The 20,695-nt window shown below is 34.1% G+C and overlaps 1 protein-coding gene across 2 annotated transcripts in view; it reads left to right on the plus strand.

The window, feature by feature from the left end:
- SCYL2 (SCY1 like pseudokinase 2) overlaps positions 1 to 20,695 on the plus strand; it is a 68,836-nt gene that overhangs the window by 31,117 nt on the left and 17,024 nt on the right. For both annotated transcript variants that reach the window (XM_047065287.1, XM_047065286.1), the window contains exons 5-12: positions 4,745 to 4,894; positions 6,220 to 6,441; positions 7,737 to 7,853; positions 8,428 to 8,553; positions 9,366 to 9,542; positions 11,521 to 11,643; positions 15,611 to 15,724; positions 19,405 to 19,537. In XM_047065287.1, the coding sequence (XP_046921243.1) occupies positions 4,745 to 4,894; positions 6,220 to 6,441; positions 7,737 to 7,853; positions 8,428 to 8,553; positions 9,366 to 9,542; positions 11,521 to 11,643; positions 15,611 to 15,724; positions 19,405 to 19,537 (1,162 nt within the window). The remainder of the gene's footprint in view (positions 1 to 4,744; positions 4,895 to 6,219; positions 6,442 to 7,736; positions 7,854 to 8,427; positions 8,554 to 9,365; positions 9,543 to 11,520; positions 11,644 to 15,610; positions 15,725 to 19,404; positions 19,538 to 20,695) is intronic.

A 20,695-nucleotide genomic window follows, 5' to 3' on the forward strand; every position in this document is an offset into this window, starting at 1 on the left:
ATACTCATATACAAGTTTTTGTATATGTGCTTTAATATATACAAGTTTTTGTACTTATGCTTTAATTTCTCTTTGTTAAGTACCTAGAAATGGGATGGCTAGATCAAATGGTATGTATACATTTTGGTTCTTTGGAAACTTCAAACTCTTCTAAAGTGGTAATACCATTTTACATTCCTTTTTTAATTTTTTAAATTTCTTTTAATTTTACATTCCTATTGCAGTGTATGAGAGTTCCATTTTTACCACATATTTGCCAGAAGTATGGTTTGTCTTTATAATTTTAGCCATTCTAATCAGTATGCAGTGGTATTTTGTTGGGGCTTTAATTTGCATTTCCCTGATGAATAATGATGTTGAACACCTTTTCATATACTTTGCCCTCTGAATATTTTTTGGTGAAATGTCTATTCAGCTCTTCTGCCCATTTTTTGAATGGGTTTTTATTATTGAGCTTTGAGGTTTCTTTATATATTGTGGACACAAGTCTTTTGTCAGATACATGAGTTACAAATATTTTCTTTTAGTATCTAGTGCCTGGCTTATCTTGTTTGCTTAACAGTATATATTTTTTAATTGTGATAAAATACACATAATGTAAAATTTACTGTCCTACCATTTTTGAGTGTGTAGTTCAGTTGGATTTAGTACATTCACATTGTTGTGCATACATACCATCATCCATCCCCAGAACTCTTTCACCTTGGAAAACTGAAACTGGATCCATGCAACTGTAACTCCCCATCCCCCAACCCCACCACTCCTCAGCCCCCGGCAACCAGTCTACTTTCATTTTCTATGAATTTGACTACTTTAGGTGCCTCATATAAGTGGAATCATGCATTATTATTTCTTGTTTGACCGGTTTATTTCTCTTACTGTAATGTTCTCAAGGTTTATCTGTGTCATAGTGTGTATCAGAATTTCCTTCCTTTGTTAGGTTAAATAATCCATTGTATATATTTACGGAATTATATTTATTCATTCGTTTGTCTGTGGACACTTGGGTTGCTTCCATATCTTGGCTATTGTGAGTAATACTGCTGTGAACATGGGTGTAGAAGTTTCTCTTCAAGATCTTGCTTTCAAAGTTCTTTTGGGGATATACCCAGAAGTGGAATTGCTGGATCATATGGTAATTCTATTTTAATTTTTTGAGGAACTGGCATAATGTTTTCCATAGTGTTTTCCATAGCTATACCATTTTATATTTCTACCAGTAGTGCACAGGGTGCTAATTTCTCCATGTCCTCACTAACATTTGTTTTCTAGTTTTTGATAGTGGCCATCCTCATAGTAATGAGATGGTAGATTGTTGTGGTTTTGATCTGCATTTTCTTAGTGGTTAGTGAATTTAAGCATCTTTTCATGTGCTTATTATCCATTTACATATTGTCTTTGGAGAAATGTCTATTCAAGTCTCTTGCCCATTTTTGAATTAGGTTGTTTGTTTTGTTGTTGAGTTGTAGGTGTTCATTGTATATTCCAGATATTAACCTCTTATCAGATATATGATTTGCAAATATTTTCTCCCATTCTGTGGATTGCCTTTTCACTCTTTTGATTTTGTCCTTTGATGCACAGAAGTTTTTTATTTTGATATATCCAATTTATTTTTTCTTTTGTTGCATTTGGTGTCATATTTAAGAAGTCAGTGCCAAATCCAGTGTCATGAAGCTTTTCCCCTGTTTTTTTCTAAGAGTTTTATAGTTTTAGTCTTACGTTTAGGCCTTTGATTTGAGCTGATGTTTACATATGGTTTAAGGTAAGGGTACAACCTCATTGTTTTGACTATGGATATCCAATTTTCCCAGCACCCTTTGTTGAAACTTCCATCCTTTCCTCATTGAATGGTCTTTGTACCTTTCTCAAAAATCATTTGACTATATATGCCATTCTGTTCCATTGGTCTATATTTCTGTCTTTACGCCAATGCACACTGTTTTGATTACTGTAGCTTTGTAATAAGCATCTGAACTTTTTTTTCCCCAACCATAAAATGGTTCCAAAGATTAACTGAGATAATTATATAAAAGTATCTATCAAATTAATGCCTGAAATATACAATAAGCATGCATAGGGGTTTCTTTTTCCTTGTAAAGTTAGGAAAACTTTTCTAGACTGATAAACTTTGTATATTTTATAAATTAAATTTGAGGAATAAGCATTTTTTAAAATGCAAATCTTATATGAATTTCATGGGTTCAAATGTGTTAGAACTAGAGAACATTCATCTGAGAAATATTAAGCCCCTAATTGCTTATTATACTAGTTACTCAGGGTAAATATCAGGCAGTTAGAGGTAGCACATCGCGTCTCAGGGAGTGATGAAAAATGAAACTGAAAAGATAGAAAAAGACCTTTTTGATGATGGGGAACACTGAAGGATTTTAAGCAGAGTAAATGACCTGGTCTGATAAGCATTTTAGAACTATCTTGCTAGAAGAGTAGAACTTGGGGGGTAGGGAAAATGTATGGGAAATAATTCTTACCCTATGGGGTTATTTTCAGAGTCAAATGTGTAAATTTGTAAGTACTTAGCATAGTGCTTGCCGGTAAAAATAGTTAATGATAGTTAAAAAGTCTTGGTCAAAAATCATAGGAAGTACTAGAGGTATAGAGTGATGTTATGCAGAATTAGAATAGGCCCAGTTGACTGACTACGGGGATGGGAATTGAGAATGGTATGGAATCTTATGATTTCCCACACTTATTAAGAGGTTAATATGCCATTATTTGAAGTAATTTACCATCTGGGACCTACATAGGTTCAGTGACTTGCTCAAAGTTGCAAGACTAGTAAGTAATGAAGTGGGGACAGGAATTCAGATATCTTCTAAAATAGTACTCTTTACATTCTTTACTGTTGACTTGTCTTCATGTTGAAACTGTAAGGGATTTTTTTTAGAGAATTTGTTTTTGTATTAAATCATTAAGCAATATTTATTGGATAGCTGTATGTGTGGCACAGTTCTGGATGCTGAAAGTATGGCAGTGAAAAAAACAGACACAAATTCTTGCTTTTCAGAACTTACATTCTCATGGGGAAGAGAGACAATAAAATAAGTAAATATATTAGATTATGATAAGTGCACATGGAGAAAAAAGGTGAAGAGGGAAGAGGATGGTTTGGATGTGGAGGGAAAGGTTGTACTTTTGGGTGGAGGTAGTCAGGAAATCTATAACTGAAAAGGTGACATTTGAGTAAAGACCTGAAAAAAGCGAAGAAGCGAACCATATAGATATGTAGGGAAAGAATGGTCTGGGCAGAAAGAACAGCAAGTGCAAAGTCCCTGAGACAGAATCATGCATGACATGTTCAAGAGGTAGCGAAATACCTGGAGTGGTGGAGAGGAGTAAATAAGAAGATGAGTAGTAGGAGACAAGGTCATGGAGTTAATGAGCGGTTAAGTCCTGTTATCCCTGAGAGCCAGAGAAATACTTTGAATTTTACTCTGAGAGAAAGGAAAGGTCTTTGGAAGTCTTTGAGTAGGAAAGTGACTTGGCATGGTAGCTACTTATTGAGAATTAAACTATGTAGAAGAGTAAGAACAAAAACAAAGAGGTGAAGTAGGTGACTGTTATAGTAATACAGGCCAGAGATGATGATGGTCTAGAGTAGGGAAGGTGGTAAGACAGGATCAGATTCTAAATGTATTTTAGTAGTAAAGGTATTGGGCTTTGCAGATGGCTTTGTCGTATAAGAAAAATAGAGTAGTGCAGGATAACTCAAAAGTTTTTGAAAATGGAAAAATGAAGTGGCCATTAACTGATACAGGGAAAAGACTACAAGAGGAGAGAACCGAATTGTAGGGGAAGCTCAGTTTCAGATTCTTCTAAGATTGAAATGCTTGTAAAACATTCCAGGGAAAGAAATCCAGAAGGCAGTCAGATAATCAAGTCTGGACTTTAGAAAAGAGGGCCAGGCTGGAGAGAATTTGGGAACAGTCAACATATAGATGGTATTGAAAGGTATGAGAAAACTGAGAAAGAGTACATGGAAACTTCAGATGTCCAAACATTGAGTCCAGGAGGTTGGGGTACTGAGGAGGAACCAGCAGTGTAAACAGACTGAAAAGCAGCGGCCAGTGGAGTTGGGGAAAAACCTGGGGGAATGGTGTCTTGGAAGTCAGGGAGCCTTAGTCTGCCAAAATCTACTCCTGGAAACAGAAATCCAGTCTTCATTTTTGGTTAACAGATTCCATAGTAGTCTCAGGTACAGATATAAAAATTGCCTGATACTAATCCAGCCTGAGAATGAGTGAGCATCAATTAATATTTGAAAACTAAGCACAATACTTTTCAGAAAAACCGAACTTCAATATGAAGTGTGAGTATGTAAAAATACTAAGAATTAGAATAAAATTGACAAAGGTGTCCCTTGATACTTACTATCTGTATCTTGGGAACCAAAGATTCCTTCATTTTTCAAACATAGGAACTTGATAAATTTGGATAGCAAAGTGCTTTTAAATTCTTTTCTTTTGCTTATATGGATATAGAAAGGAACTTTAATGAAGAGTGTATTCTGGTTTTATAAATGGGTTTTCCCACTAATGCTTTGATCGTTGTGGCAACTGAGAATATCTTCTCTTTTGCATTTATGATTAAATTAATGGTTACCTGCATGTAAAAAAAATCTTCTATTGGGAGAAGCAGCAATTATGATTTTTAAGAGACATTTTATTATTGTACTTGAAAGGAATTTTATTTAATGTAAAAGTCTTTTTCCCCCTGTTTACAGGTTTCTGAAGGATTGTCATTTTTGCACAGCAGTGTGAAAATGGTTCATGGAAATATCACACCTGAAAATATAATTTTGAATAAAAGTGGAGCCTGGAAAATAATGGGGTTTGATTTTTGTGTATCATCATCCAATCCTTCTGAACAAGAGGTAATGAAGGTTTTAAATCTTCTAATTTTTTAAAAAGATTTTATTGTAAGCAATCTCTACACCCAAAATGGGGGTCGAACTCACAACCCTGAGATCAAGAGTCACGTGCTCCACAGACTGAGCCAGCCAGGTGCCCCAGTCTTCTAATTTTTTTTAAAGCTATGGAAATTTGTGATGCATCTGGAATGGACTAGAGAATTTGCATGCCTGATAAGTGTGTAGAAATAGGCTATGTGGTACAATGTATGTTTAAATGTTTAACTTTATAGAAATTTCTAGTGTTCATTTTACCTAAGAGTATTCTTCAGCTTGGTAATTCCATAGTAATGTTACTTGAGTAAAGGATGCTAGAGTTAAACAAATCTGAGAACTGTTGGGTTAGGTAGGCTTTTTTTTCCTTAGGATGTCAAATACACTAAAGAAACATTGTGAATCTCTAGTAGTGTTTTCCTAATTTATTGGACTACAGAATCTTCTACAGGGAGCATGATAACAACAGTAGCAGTGATAATAATAGCTAATGTTTATTGAAGCACTTTACTAAACACTTTTTATGTATTTTCTTAACCACAGTCCGTGAGATACAGGAATAATATAGATGACTAAGTTAGGCTCATAGAATAAAATAATCTGCCTAAGTTTAGGCGGGTGGTTAAGTGGTAGAGCTAGGATTTGAACCCAGTCTGTCTGGTTCCAAAGCACCTGTTACTTAGTGGTTATCGTATCTGCCTATTTATACTTAGGAAATACTGTAATATTTCAAGTTTTTAATATATGTAGTTGTTAAAGGGATCCTGATTTGACCTAAGATAGATTTGTAATTGAAGTAAACTCTTTTAAAGGAAGCAGAAAGAATTAGTATTGGTTGAATATACACTTTGGGTCAGACACTTTGTTAGGTTCATTTTTTCCCATGCATTTGTTTAATCTTACAACAACCTTTTGAACTTGTTAACTAAATCATGCAGCTAGTTAGTGAAAGAACAAGGCTTCAAATGATAATCTGAGTCCAGAAAACTTGAAGCTTATGTATCATAGAACATAGGTTCTACCTTTTCATATTCATATTGCATCTTATAGTGATAATTTGTCTTCTGGAAGAGAGGTCCAATCATCTGAAAGTTGCAAGAGTTCTTATTCATATCTCTCAGTTTGTCTAGTGTCCTTTCCAGATTTGAGAATTTGGGAATTTTAGGATTGAAGGTGGTAGTGTTTTTACTTGCATGACTGAGTATGAATTTAAAATTAGGTTGCTACTGTTTGATAGTGGTTTGCCTTAATTTGAAATATTTAATCTTTCTAATCCCTTTTCTGTGTTCTTATAGCCTAAGTTTCCTTGTAAAGAATGGGACCCAAATCTACCATCATTGTGTCTTCCAAATCCTGAATATTTGGCTCCTGAATACATACTTTCTGTGAGCTGTGAAACAGCCAGTGATATGTACTCTCTAGGAACTGTCATGTATGCTGTATTTAACAAAGGGAAACCCATATTTGAAGTTAACAAGCAAGATATTTACAAGAGTTTTAGTAGGCAGTTGGATCAGGTAATTTGCCTTATATATAAATATTTGCTTGCATTAACAATGTATTAAATTTTTCTTTGATTTTTTTAAAATGTCCCCAGAAAGGGGCGCCTGGGTGGCTCAGTCGGTTAAGCGTCCGACTTCGGCTCAGGTCATGATCTCATGGTTCGTGGGTTCGAGCCCCGCGTCGGGCTCTGTGCTGACAGCTCAGAGCCTGGAGCCTGCTTCAGATTCTGTGTCTCCCTCTCTCTGCCCCTCCCCTGTTCATGCTCTGTCTCTCTCTGTCTCAAAAATAAATAAAGGTTAAAAAAATAAAATAAAATACAAAAATAAAATGTCCCCAGAAAATTCTGTAAAGTGAGACGAGTGTCTCATATTTTAAGTTTGCATAAAATCAACTTAACAAAAGTAATTCTATAAATAATGAGGATCAAAGTTTGTTACCACAACTTTAATTGTGGCATTTATTTACTAGAGTGAATACTGAAATATGATCTAAAATGATGGGCATTTTGTTTTTGTCATAGAAACAATTTCAGGTATTGAAGATAAGTGTTTTAATTATCTTGCCACAGTAGAATTAGCAGTTTGTTCAGGGTAAAATATATTTTTGAATAAACTTAAAAAAGGTTTTTTTTGTTTTTTGTTTTTGCTTTAATTTTAATTTTTTTTTAAAACTTATATCCAAATTAGTTAGCATATAGTGCAACAGTGATTTCAGGAGTAGATTCCTTACTGCCCCTTACCCATTTAGCCCATCCCCCCTCCCACAACCCCTCCATAAACCCTCAGTTTATGAGTCTCTTCTGTTTTGTCCCCCTCCCTGTTTTTATATTCTTTTTGTTTCCCTCCCCTTATGTTCATCTGTTTTGTTTCTTAAAGTCCTCATACGAGTGAAGTCATATGATTTTTGTCTTTCTCTGACTAATTTCACTTAGCATAATACCTGCCAGTTCCATCCACGTAGTTGCAAATGGCAAGATTTCATTCTTTTTGATTGCCGAGTAATACTCCATTGTATATATGTACCACATCTTCTTTATCCATTCATCCATTGATGGACATTTGGGCTCTTTCCATACCTTGGCTATTGTTGATAGTGCTGCTATAAACATGGGGGTGCATGTGTCCCTTTGAAACAACACCCCTGTATCCCTTGGATAAATGCCTAGTAGTGCAATTGCTGGATTGTAGGGTAGTTCTGTTTTTAGTTTTTTTGAGGAAAAAAAGGTTTTTTAAATAGACTGTTGACTGTAAATGCATTATCTTTTTGAATATTTTATATTCATATTTAATAGTATTACTCTTTTGAATAGTTGAGTCGTTTAGGATCTAGTTCACTTTCAAATATACCCGAGGAAGTCCGTGAACATGTAAAACTACTGTTAAATGTAACTCCGACTGTAAGACCAGATGCAGATCAAATGACCAAGGTGAGTACACATGAATTCCTGCCTTAGGTGGAAGAGAGACAAGGAGTTAAAAGTAGATTAAGTGCTTCTAAAGCAAGATTTAGCCAGAGGCCCCAGATAACATCTGTATTCTCAAATGTGTTAAATATGCAACTTCTTTTAATCTTTAAACAGTTAAATAATTTATGTGTATAATTGCTGTGATATAAAATAAGATTTCAGATAATTAGAATCCTAATAGTTATACAGGTGTAGAAATTCTGGACACCCCAAGGATTCATGGCCTTCTAATTTACTCATGTAAGCATGGATTTTAATAGTGCTCTTTATGCCTTCAAGATATTAAATCTTTCAGCATTTATTAGTTAGGTAAAGAGAATGTTACTGCCTAGGGAACTCACAGGTACCGACTGAAAAATTTGAACCTGAAAAGAAATTTGGTTATTCCTTATTTTGATTTTTATAATTAGAACTATTAAGTGCTTTTTAGTATTTTGCTAAACATTTCTAAAATTTTTTTTACTATATTATGGCAGTTTCAGGTATGAGAAGTACTTTAATATTTACCAAAATAATTTTATTTCTCTATTTTTAGATTCCCTTCTTTGATGATGTTGGTGCAGTAACACTGCAGTATTTTGATACCTTATTCCAAAGAGATAATCTTCAGAAATCACAGTTTTTCAAAGGACTGCCAAAAGTTCTACCAAAACTGCCCAAGGTTTGTTGTTGATCAGTTTTTTCTTATAGACAGGATTTTCATTTACTATAATAACTCTTCCAGAGAAATAAATAGAACTTTTGCCTTAGGTACATAAATGACTATAGAAGGCTGCAGACTGAAGCTAAAAGTTTAGTGGACCTTTTTCGTGGGGTCCAAAAATCACCTAAAAAATTAGGTAAAAAAATTACAAGAATACTACCTATGCAAAGGTAGTGCTTGCACATTAAATGTCAGAAGACAGGTCCATAAGCTGTCATTGTGGAGATCATTGCTTCACCAGCAATTAAGTGATACTTCTGTATTGATACTAGCCTCTCCAGTTCCTGTAACTCTCCTTCTCTGGCTTATTAAATCATGAGTGTAATATAGTCTAAAATATGTTGGTGAATGCCATAGAAGTCAATGGTTGGAAAACTGGTGATTCCTGCAAAAATATCTCCAGTGTTTAATCTGCCGATACTCTTTGATTATTCACTGTTTAGTTAACCCTTTACTTAGATGCTATGGAGAATAAAAAGGAAACATAAATATTGTTCTTGCTCTCAAGGCTCTTTCAGTAAGTGTAGATAGAGTCAATATGCATGAAACAACAATTAATAATACAGGACGGTTTTTAAATTGTGTGGTATGAATCATAAGTAATGAAGAGGAGAAACAAATTAGTGAAGACTTAATGAAGGAAGGTTTCCTGAGGGAAATTATATGGTCATCTTCCCCAAAGGGATTGGACATTTTAGACTGTAACTTCAATATTAACACTAAAGACCCGAAGTCAAATTTAGTTTTATGAAAACATTTTTGCCTTTCAGCGTGTCATTGTGCAGAGAATTTTGCCTTGTTTGACTTCAGAATTTGTAAACCCTGATATGGTACCTTTTGTTTTGCCCAATGTTCTACTGATTGCTGAAGAATGCACCAAAGAAGAATATGTCAAATTAATTCTACCTGAACTTGGCCCTGTTTTTAAACAGCAGGAGCCAATCCAGGTATGTATGTAAATACTCTTTCCTATTTGTTTTCTGTTACTTAATGATATTAGCCAATGATGACTATCACTGAAAACAAAAGAAATGGATGTGTGACTTTTTAAAAATTGAGGTAAGTATAAGAGACTTTTTTTTCCATTAGAACCTATTTTGCATATGTTTGAAGTGAACCATTCCTAAAATTATAATTAAACTTTGCAAGTAAATGTTGATAGCTCTCCGTAAGTTACCACCTCAGAAAATAAGTTATATTGAGATCTGGCATACTGTTCTTATTGGACTTATTGAAAGTTATTGGTTTGTGAAAAGAAGTATTTCTTTTTCTTCTGTACTTTTAAATATTTGTTTTTGTTTTTCTTTTTGTTATTTAGGGTCTTTAGCTTGTAGATAGTTTATGCCAGTTGTTTCTCTTTATTTTATTGCTGATAAATAGTTTTACCAGGAGGAGGAAAATGCTTACAGCACCATGGAAATAATGTGTGTGTGTGTATTATAAGTTAAAATGTAATTAATTTCTGATGTTAGACTCTATTATTAATATTTGTCAGATTCAAGGTAGTCTTGGGTTTTTAAAAAAATTTTTTTAGGGGCGCCTGGGTGGCTCAGTGGGTAAGCGTCCAACTTCAGCTCAGGCCATGATATCACAGTCTGTGAGTTCAAGCCCCGTGTTGGGCTTTGTACTGACAGTTCAGAGCTTGGAGCCTGTTTCAGATTCTGCATCTCCCTCTCTCTCTACCCCTCCCCCACTCATGCTATGTCTCTCTTTGTCTCTCAAAAATGAATAGATATTAAAAAAAATTAAAAATTGTTTGTGAGAGAGAGACATCATGAGCTGGGGAGGGGCAGAGAGTGAGGGAGACACAGAATCCGAAGCAGCTCTAGGCTCTGAGCTGTCAGCACAGATCCCGATGCAGGGCTCGAACTCACGAACTGTGAAATCATGACCTGAGCCAAAGTCAGATGCTTCACCAGCTGAGTCACCCAGGTGCCCCAAGGTAGTCTTGGATTTAAGAGCAGTAGGGTCACACACCTGGGTTTGAATCTGGTCTTCTTCATCCTTATTAGAAGGATAACATGGGCAAGTCATTAGACTCTTAAAACCTTAGTTTTGCTCATTTCTGAAACAAAAGGGGTTGTTGACATTAAATGAAATTTCTAGACACATAGTAAATATTACTACATATTTCTGCCATTCCATGGCAGTAGCATATTAATAAACCATCAGCTGTGTGATTTAATGGTTTTATGAGAGGCTATTTGCGGTCCTTCCTTTAAAAGGAGGGGAACAGAAGGAAGTCTGTGGTGGTAAAGCAAGAGTTCCTATGGCTAAGAAAGGGCAGATGAGGGAACTGTAGGCTTTGAAGCAGAGTTCCCCAAATATGGTCAAGATGTTAGGAGTGAAAGTGGCGGAGCCACATGTTCACTCATGAAACACTCATGTAGTCTGCATGAATAGAAGGGGCCATTTTTTCCTTATAATCTAGGTATGTGTGGCAACTAGGTGAGAAAACATGATTGGAGACCATTGAAAATGTCTCTTTTTAGAATTTTTCCTGACAGACCTTTTCATTTCTGTACCTTTTCTTCTGTTCTTAAACTCAGAAGCCAAGTGAACTACTTCTTTGGGATATCTGACTTTGCTGTTCTCAGGCTTTCTTTCTTTCTTTTTTTTTTTTTAAACCCATTGGATACCCAGATAGTGGTACTTACAGGTGAGTAATGTATTGCCGAAGATATGTGAGAGTTAGGAAATTAGTCTTCACTTAAATGTTTAAACTGAGAGCAAATGTTAAATATTGTGCTTCCAGAAATCTAAGAAACTTGATTTGTATGTTTTTGTCTTCCATGCCCTCAGGCTAGCAACATGGTGAGTGTCAAAATACAGAACTTACTTTTTTGAAGAGACTTTAAATTTTGTCATATGTGAAATCTTATAAAGATTCTAGGCTTTAATACATTGTTCCTTTTTTCTACACAGATTTTGTTAATTTTCCTACAAAAAATGGATTTGCTACTAACCAAAACTCCTCCTGATGAGATAAAGAACAGTGTCTTACCAATGGTTTATAGAGCACTAGAGGCTCCTTCCATTCAGATCCAGGTATAATATTTGATTTTTTTTAAATAATGATTTTGATTTAAAAAAAAAAGAAAGAAGTACATTTTGGGTTTGAATTATAAAATCTTTTATATAAAGCTCAATAGTGATCTATATTATTAATCCATTGAATTGCATTATATACTGTTAGTAAAATGTATCTGCTCCCAATTAATTTAAAGAATGTATTGACAAATATCTGTATTAACAAAGTAAAAGATTCATTGCTTTTATTTATCAAAAATGTTCTATTCTGAAAGATTTGATTTCTTATAGTTGAATCATTGTATATCTTCTTCCTAAATGAATAACTAACATAGGAATGAAATGTCAAAGATACATGTGACTTTTTTAATGAAAACATTAAGTAGGTATTCCCATATTCCTAATTTTTTTTCATACTTGATAACTTACTTTTCTAAGTGTTCCTTCTATACTGAAGTTAATTTGTGTAGCAAGTAGATAGCAAACCAGACAGTAATTTAGTGTGACCATTCCTAATGCATTTATAGCTATTTCTGTGTGTCATAGAGGTTATGTTAAAACATCATGTACTTTGCCAAACTTAGTTCTTTAGCTTTGCTATTAAAATTTTGGTTCTATAGGGCTGTCTGGCAAAAAAATTTTGGATTGCTGTTAAAAGTATAATTTTTTCCTTTTTCTTTTTTTTTTTTTTACTTTGGAAAATAAGTACCTATGTTAAGAACATCTCATTGCATAAATGGTTTTATATTTAAAGTTTCTTTGCCAGTATAGAAATTCTAGTAAAGAAAAACAGAATTTTATTTTTTAAAGGTTATTGACCAAAGCCTTTTTTTTCTAATGTGAACCTAATACCAGAGACACCTGGCTGGCTCAGTCAGTAGCGAACGCGACTCTTGATTTTGGGGTGTGAGTTCAAACTCCATGTTGGGTATGGAGATTACTTAAAAATAATGTGAACCTAATACCACGTGTATAAGGTCACTTTTTTGACTCATTTTAGTCTTTGTCTAGGTTTTTGCTTATTCAAAATTGTGAGGTTCATGTTACATTTTTTCCATATAACGTCATGCCTTCTTAAAGGTGAGGATATGCTGGTTTTGTCCAAATGACATGGGACAAAGAAGTACTTACTTTTACTTTTTAGGCCTTTCCAAAGGAGTTATGAATTATAGCTTCTTAAAACATTCCCACAGGCCCTGTGTAGCCAACCTGGTTTTATGTTCACTGAGATTAGGAAGGAGAGAAATGTTGAGTGATGTGAAAGCTAATTTTTCTTCATAAGGGGGTTCATTTGGCCAATACACATCAGCCAATAAGTATTTATTGAAATAGTTAATATTTAAATCAGATTGACCTGTGCAGCTTTGCTGAATTTTAGAAACCCACATTTCTTGCATCATTCAGTATGTCTTTAGTCACCAGTCCAATTAATTAGTATCATCATTGCTTGGTAAGAGTGTTAAAGTTAAAAGACTATCTGATCTTTGGGAGAATACTAGAATAAGAGCAAGAAACAAAAGTCTTTATTTAAATGTTTATTTATTTTGAGAGAGAGATAGAGAACGAATGGGGGAGGGGCAGAAAGCGAGGGAGACAGGATCCCAAGAAGCCTCCACACTATCAGCACAGAGTCCAGTGTGGGGCTCAAACTCTCAAACCATGAGATCATGACCTGAGCCGAGACCAAGAATTGGACACTTAACTGTCTGAGCCATCCAGGCACCCCAAGAAACAAAAGTCTTCAAGTTTCAAGCAAGTAGAAGGCTGGAAAGTAACTTTGGAAATTCATTTTTGGAGTGATATTTTTTATTTAATTTTAATTTTTTATTTTTTTATTTTTTTAGAGAGAGCACAAAGTGGGGAGAAGGGCAGAGGGAGAGAGAGAGAGAGAGAATCATAAACACAGGGAGAGAATCTCGACTCAGTGTGGAGCCCGACTTGGGGTTCCATTCCACAACCGTGGGACCATGACCTGAGCTGAGATCAAGAGTCAGATGCTCAACCAACTGAGCCTCCCAGGTGCCTCTGGAGTGATATTTTTAAAGTGAAGTTTGATTAGAAATATTTAGGAGGCTAAAGGGGGTTCAGAAATACATTTAGGAAAGTAGAAAATGATGTACAAAAATTAGGGTGCTTAGAGGCTTGAATAGAAATGTATATGTGAACCAAATAAAAAATTTTTACCTTTAAAATTAAACTTAGAAGCTATACTTTTTCTCCTCTCCCCACCACCAGTTATAAAGTATAAACTAAGAGGCAGAAATTCCTGAGAATAAGCTAATGACTTCCTTGAGTTTTGGTTTGTTTCAGTCTCCTGTTTCTAGGTTCTTCATCATATTTCCTTCTTGGAAAAGAGCTCTTCCTCCCCACTTTTAGCTAAATGATTTAGACGTAATTTAAGATTTGCCTCTTTATAACCTATTGCTAGGTTATACAGCATAGTGCACATGTATGCTTGCTCTCATGAATTAAAGGCTGACCTTCCCTACAGAGGTCCCCTCTGGTAACAGGAGTACAGTATCTCATAAACTGCTCACTCTTGCCTATTCTTGCCCATCTTTGGAAAATGGGCGTCCTTGAACGTAGCTTGTACTTCTTATCCTCAAGTTATGTCACACTTATTAATTACAATTCTGAGTGGATATAAACATGCAACTCTTAATAGCTGCTTTTTGGAAATTGGGAGTAAAGCAAATAAAATACTTGGCCATTATTTTGATAACAGATTGTTAGTAGTTAATTTATTTCTGTCTGCTAACTACAAATGAATGTCTTTAAGTATACCGAATATTGTCTAACTCCTTCCCTGATACACAATTATGCCTCCATTTTCTTTAGTAATCCCTTCTTCTTTGCTTTGCTACAAGGAACATTCTGCTCTTATAAGGTATCTGAGATATATGTTCTTGAGCCAGTTAGTTCTCAAGCCATTTCTTGTTCTTTTCCTTATCTCATTTAGTCCCCCTTTTCCTCTGTTAGCCTCATTCAGAGTTCCCAGTTATAGTCATTTACATTGTGGCCAATATTAGTTAACAATGTTTTAAATAACTTTTTCCTGTTTCTATGAGTTATACTTGCTTAAGTTTTAGAATTTGAAAGTGCTTAAACATATAAAGAAAATTAAAATCCTCTCTCAGAGATGCCCATAGTTAACATTTCCGTATCTATCCTTGAGTCTTTTTCCCTAAGCCTGTAGACAGACACATATGCATACATGTTTTAAAAACTGGGGTTACATAATAGTGTCTTATTGTATTTCTCCCCAATATTATAAAACAATCTTTTAAAATATGTTAAAGAAAATGTTTATATTCTATTTTATGATAAGCTAAGAAATCCCTTATTTAAGAGGAATAGTTCTATGTTACTTTGTATTTAATCCTTATTGTGAAAGATAGCAAAACTTAGGTGTTCCCATTTTTAAATAATAAATGATGAATTGATGAATTGTGTTATCATGGAAAGAAATTAGGAATGAAGACCAAGGACTGTTGTTACCATAAGCTAGTTATATGACTTTGCATGATTTTGAGTAAGGTCCTTTTTAAATTTTTTAAAAAAGTTTTATTTATTTTGAGAGAGGGAGAGAGAGAGCATAAGCAGGGGAGGGGCAGACAGAGGGAGAGAGAGAATCCAAAGCAGGCTGTGCACTGTCAGCAGCAGAGCCTGACGCAGGGCTCAAACTCACAAACCATGAGATCATGACCTGAGCTGAAACCAAGAGTTGGACTCTGAACCGACTGAACCACCCACGTGCCCCTTGAATAAGATCTTTTGAGTCTGTTTTCTCATCTGTAAAATTGAAAATTAGTGACAACTCTTCTTTCAACTAGTTGTTGAAAGGAGCAAATGATAAAACATAAATAAAAGTTTATTTCAAACTGTGTGACAAATTAGCTATGTAAATGCAAAATGTTTTTAATATGTGGGAGAAAGGATGAAGAGAGTCTTTCTCTAAGATTGAATCAGTGTATTTTCTTAATAGGAACTCTGTTTAAACATCATTCCAACCTTTGCAAATCTTATAGACTACCCATCCATGAAAAATGCTTTGATACCAAGAATTAAAAATGCATGTCTACAGACATCTTCCCTTGCTGTAAGTAATTGCATATTAATTTTTGCTTTTCTTTCACTTCTCATTGTTTTAAATCACTTTCTTATTATTAAATAACCCTTTAAAAAAATGTTTATTTATTTATTTTGAGAAAGGGAGATATAGTGAGCAGGGGAGGGGCAAAGAGAGAGAGAATCCCAAGCAGCCTCTGCACTGTCAGTGTATTAACTTCAACAAACTTCATTTATCTTTTTTTAAGTTTATCTTATTTATTTTGAGAGAGAGAGCATGCGCATTCGCATGGGGGTAAGGGCAGAGAGAGAGGGAGAGAAGAAGAATTTCAAGCAGGCTCTGCACTGTCAGCATGAAGCCTGATGTGGGGCTCAAACTCAAGAACCATGAGATCATGACCGGAGCTGAAACCAAGAGTCGGATGCTCAACTGCCTGAGCCACCCAGGTGCCCCTAAATAACCCTTTTGTAATTTGTTCATATATTTCATCTTGGCTATAGGTAACCTATATAATATAGTACTATATAAGTGAGCAATAAAAAAAAAAGTGAGCAATAGCTTTAGTTTTCCCTGATACATAATTTTGCACTATTACACCCCTGACCTTGCTCCTGTCCCCTAACTTTGAGTGCTTCACTAGAAAATCTGAGTAATTTTTCTTTCTTAATACTTTTCTGCTTTAATTCACAATTTATTTTGTTGGTAGTTTTGAAATAATCATGAGAGTTTAATTTGGTGTATAAGCCTATAATCATTCTGAATAGCTTCCTTTTGTAAACTGCCTTTATTTTTAGTAATCTATCTCTATATTTTTATATCCACCACTTACCTACTTTAAAAAAAAATAAGGGTACAATAAAACAATACATTAACAAGAATACAAGTGGCATGAAATAGTTGTACTCAAAAATCTATGCCAAAGGCAGTTGATTCCTTTGAATACAGAATTTTTAACACTTATAGTTGTTGGTCAAGGAAGTAGAATAAATAACAGTTCTCATTATCTCATATTGAGAGGCATATGTATTCTCAACCTTTTCTCTAACGGTAGATCATAAGAATTTATCCCACAAATAATTCTTTTAAGAAGTAACATTGAATATTCTCTTCAAATGGCAGCTTTAGAAAAGAGGGAGAAATGTTCTTCATTCATCTGATCAGTTCTTTATATTGTTGTTTGATAATGGTCATTAAATTTGCATTTTGTAAATATAGTTCTTTGGTGATCTCATTCATCTTTATTAGGTGAAATGTGAATTTAAATAAATATAAGCATTTGTAGCTTAATGGAATGATAGGCAAAAGCAATTTAAATGACATGATTTTACCTTATTAAAATGACATGATTTACCTAATCCATTTTAATTTATGTTTTTTTTTTGGTTCTAATGGCCCTGAGATAGAAAACAATACAAAAATAGGAAAAAGTATCATTGTTTACCAAAATGAACAAGTATGAAATGAGGTCAAGAAACCTGAGTTCTTTCTTATTCTGACTCTTCTACTAACCTTCCTGTGCCACGGGGCAAGTTACTATACCCCCGAGTGTTTTTCTTCATCAGTATTAAAAAGACTTGAAATCTAGTTCTTTTCTCTGAAATTTTCTAATTTTTTTGATTGAATTTTCAAAATAGATGAAGTAATATACAGCTTAAAATTCCATTTTCTTTTTTTTCTCTTTTTTCCTTTTGATTTATTTATTTATTTTAACATTTATTCATCTTTGAGAGATAGAGACAGAGCATGAGTAGGAGAGGAGCAGAGAGAAGGAGACACAGAATCTGAAGCAGGCTCCAGGCTCTGAGCTGTCAGCACAGAGCCCAATGCAGGACCCGAACTCACTGACTGCTACATCATGACCTGAGCCGAAGTCGGACGCTTAACCGACTGAGCCACCCAGGTGCCCCTAAAATTTCATTTTCAAAATGCCTTTTAAAAATCTGGGAGTACCTCGCTGGCTCAGTTGGTAGAGTATGGATGGGACTCTTGATCTTGGAGTTGTAAATTCGAGCCCCATATTGAGTATACAGATTAAAGTAAAATAAAAAAAGCTTAAAAAAGGAAAAAGAAAAATCATTTAAGTCACACTTTTATTTTATGGTAGCATACATTTATTTTAGCATACATTTTGTCAAAGTGCATGTTCTAGTTCAGTTCCAAGTATGTATGAGGTGGGAAGCATAGGTACTTAAATGATCTGTATTAATGCCTGGGGATGTTTATATCTCATTTTAAGATGGCAACTGAGCCCTCAAAGGCATGTTTACAAAGAATTATAATGAATGCATTTAGAGCAGTAACTCTGGAATGGATTTGCATTTTATATACCATGTATGGTGCTCCTGCCTTCAGAGGGGCAAATGTGAATTCCTGAATTGCATTCATGGACATAAGGTTAAAAGATTCTAACTGGGAAGTTCCTAAAATGTGAGTCATGAGTTAGAATTGTGGTTTAATACTGTTTAAATAAAGAAAAAATAAATTCTACACAGAGGTAGGTAAAATAAGAGCTCTATTTCTTCATGACTTACATGACTAATATTTTATATTAAAAATAAAAATAAAAGTAAACTAGTACTTCTAGGTTCTCTTCATACACACACACACACACACACACACACACACACACACACGGCAATTCCTTTTAAAATACTGATTCTAAGAGCAAATTAAGACTTTAGCTATCTTTTTTTGAATTTGTAATATTCCTTATTTTTGAATTTCAGAAAACAATTGTATGTTATTTTTCAGATTTTTTTCTATCTTTCTTGTAGAAATATGGTGTTTTTTTAACCAACTAAATTATTTTGTTTTTCTTAGTTTTTTTAACTGGAATTTTATTGATTTTATTCTTTTTTAAAAAATTGAAATGTAATTAATATCCAGTGTTATATTAGTTTCAGGTGTACAATATAATGATTCAACAATTCTGTACATTACATCAAATAAGTATATTCTTAATCCCCTTTATTTCACTCAATTCTCTGCCATCTCTCTTCTGGCAACCACCAGTTTTTGTTTTTGTTTTTGTTTTTGTTTTGGTTTTGGTTTTGGTTTTGGTTTGTCTCTTTTTTCCTCCTTGAAGTAATTATCTTAATAAATTCAAGCCAAAAAAATAGGGTGTGAAATATTTATCAAAATAGTCAAGCAAATATAGATAGAATTTTGGTGAAAGAGTTCCTAAGTATTAGGTTTTCATGTCTGTATTAAAGATATATTTAGAAATAGAAAACTTCAGGTAGGGTAAAGTATGGATAATTTTCACATGTTGTTGAAATATTTAAGAATGAATTAAACCTGAGTTAGAGAAAAGTACTGGAAGCCTAGTAAACTTGATCACTTGGTAGAAGAATGTAGTCCTTTTTATAATTCAGATGTCCCCCCAAAAATATTGTTAATAAACACATATATAGTAAAGCTTCTCAAATCCTAATCACTTCATTTAAAAGGATACAAAATTGAAGTCATTCCTTACCTTTACCTAACTCGTGTCCTGGTAAAGCAATCATAAATTCTTCCTGAAACAAGTCTAGGGGAGTTAGTAAATACATGGATTTCCTATGTTAATAAAGGATGAGAGCTTTTAAACCTCATCCTACTTTTATTCTTGAGATTTTAACATATCTACATGAAGATTAAATTTATACTTAAACATTTTGTTCTAGATTGCAAGACTTTAAGTGACTAATGCAATTTACCTCTCTTAATAGGTTCGTGTAAATTCATTAGTGTGCTTAGGAAAGATTTTGGAATACTTGGATAAGTGGTTTGTTCTTGATGATATCCTGCCCTTCTTACAACAGATTCCATCCAAGGAACCCGCAGTCCTCATGGGAATTTTAGGTAGCTGAAAACTTAATGTTATTTGATGCTACTTTATTGTTTTATAGTCACGCAAATGAATTTTCCAAATTATAAAACCTTTGTATCCTTTTTTCAAGTATATAGCATTCAGTAATTGAAGAATGATGGGATAAATACCATGATATAACTTTTCTTTGTGTTAATTTTAGCAAATTAGACATTTGGGAATCCTAGCTTCACAAATACCATGATAGCATGTAGTTTTCCCTATAAAATGATGCCAAATAAGAGAGGCAAACAAAGCTACATGACATGCTGATACCAGTCTTAATAGTAAAATTTGATAGTTATTTGGTACCCAATTTGTAAGAGGCACTGTGTTGAGTATTTTCTTTGTGTTATCTCTTGTCCTCTCCAAATTCCAATGAGATAGCTACTGTTATTTCTGTTTTACAGTACGGAAATTGAGGCTCAGGGTTGAAGTAAGTTATTCAAGATAACACAACTGAAAAGTGGTAGAGCTAGTTTTTAATTTATATATGTTTAAATCTTAACCAGTATGTTTCACTGCTAAGTGATGTGTTGATGAAGCATATTAGCTTTACAGCACATTCTGTTCTATTAGCATAATTACAAATTACTCTGTCAAGAAACTGAAATTGTTTGTAAATAGTTACAGTTTTGATAGTCCAATCTGGAAATGCTGGGGTCTGCTATACTAATGGAAACAGACATACTTGTAGTATCACAAAAACATTAGCAAGTTTAGTTTTTACTGAAGTTAAAGTTTATTAATTTTAAAGAAAAATGAAATTACTCAGCCGTGTATTTTTAACACTTACTAAAGTACTAAGGTGCCTGGTCTATAGAACGCCCTCAGTAAATATTTGTAGGAATGGTCAGCAAGTAATTTATTGTAGACCTTTGTAGACATGGTATATGGTATGAGACTTTTGGGCTCAAATAAATTAGTCTTCCTGAAAAAGAGTTTAGCATAGTGGAAAGAGCCCTAGCTTCTGTCCTGGCTGTGTCAGTTCCTGGAATGACTTAGAAAAATTTCATCTGTCAGATGAGGGTAAAAATACATCATTATAGGAGTTTTATGAGAATTCAGTGAGAAAATGGGCAGGGAGAAGTAATGAGCATAGTGCCTAGCAAATAAGCATTTAATAGGTGCTCAGTAAAGTTACTCTTTGA

This window comes from Lynx rufus, unplaced genomic scaffold (assembly GCF_022079265.1).
Source record: "Lynx rufus isolate CCGP_SWC_20201006 ecotype Redwood Valley unplaced genomic scaffold, mLynRuf1.p SCAF_7, whole genome shotgun sequence".
Taxonomy (NCBI): Eukaryota; Metazoa; Chordata; class Mammalia; order Carnivora; family Felidae; genus Lynx; species Lynx rufus.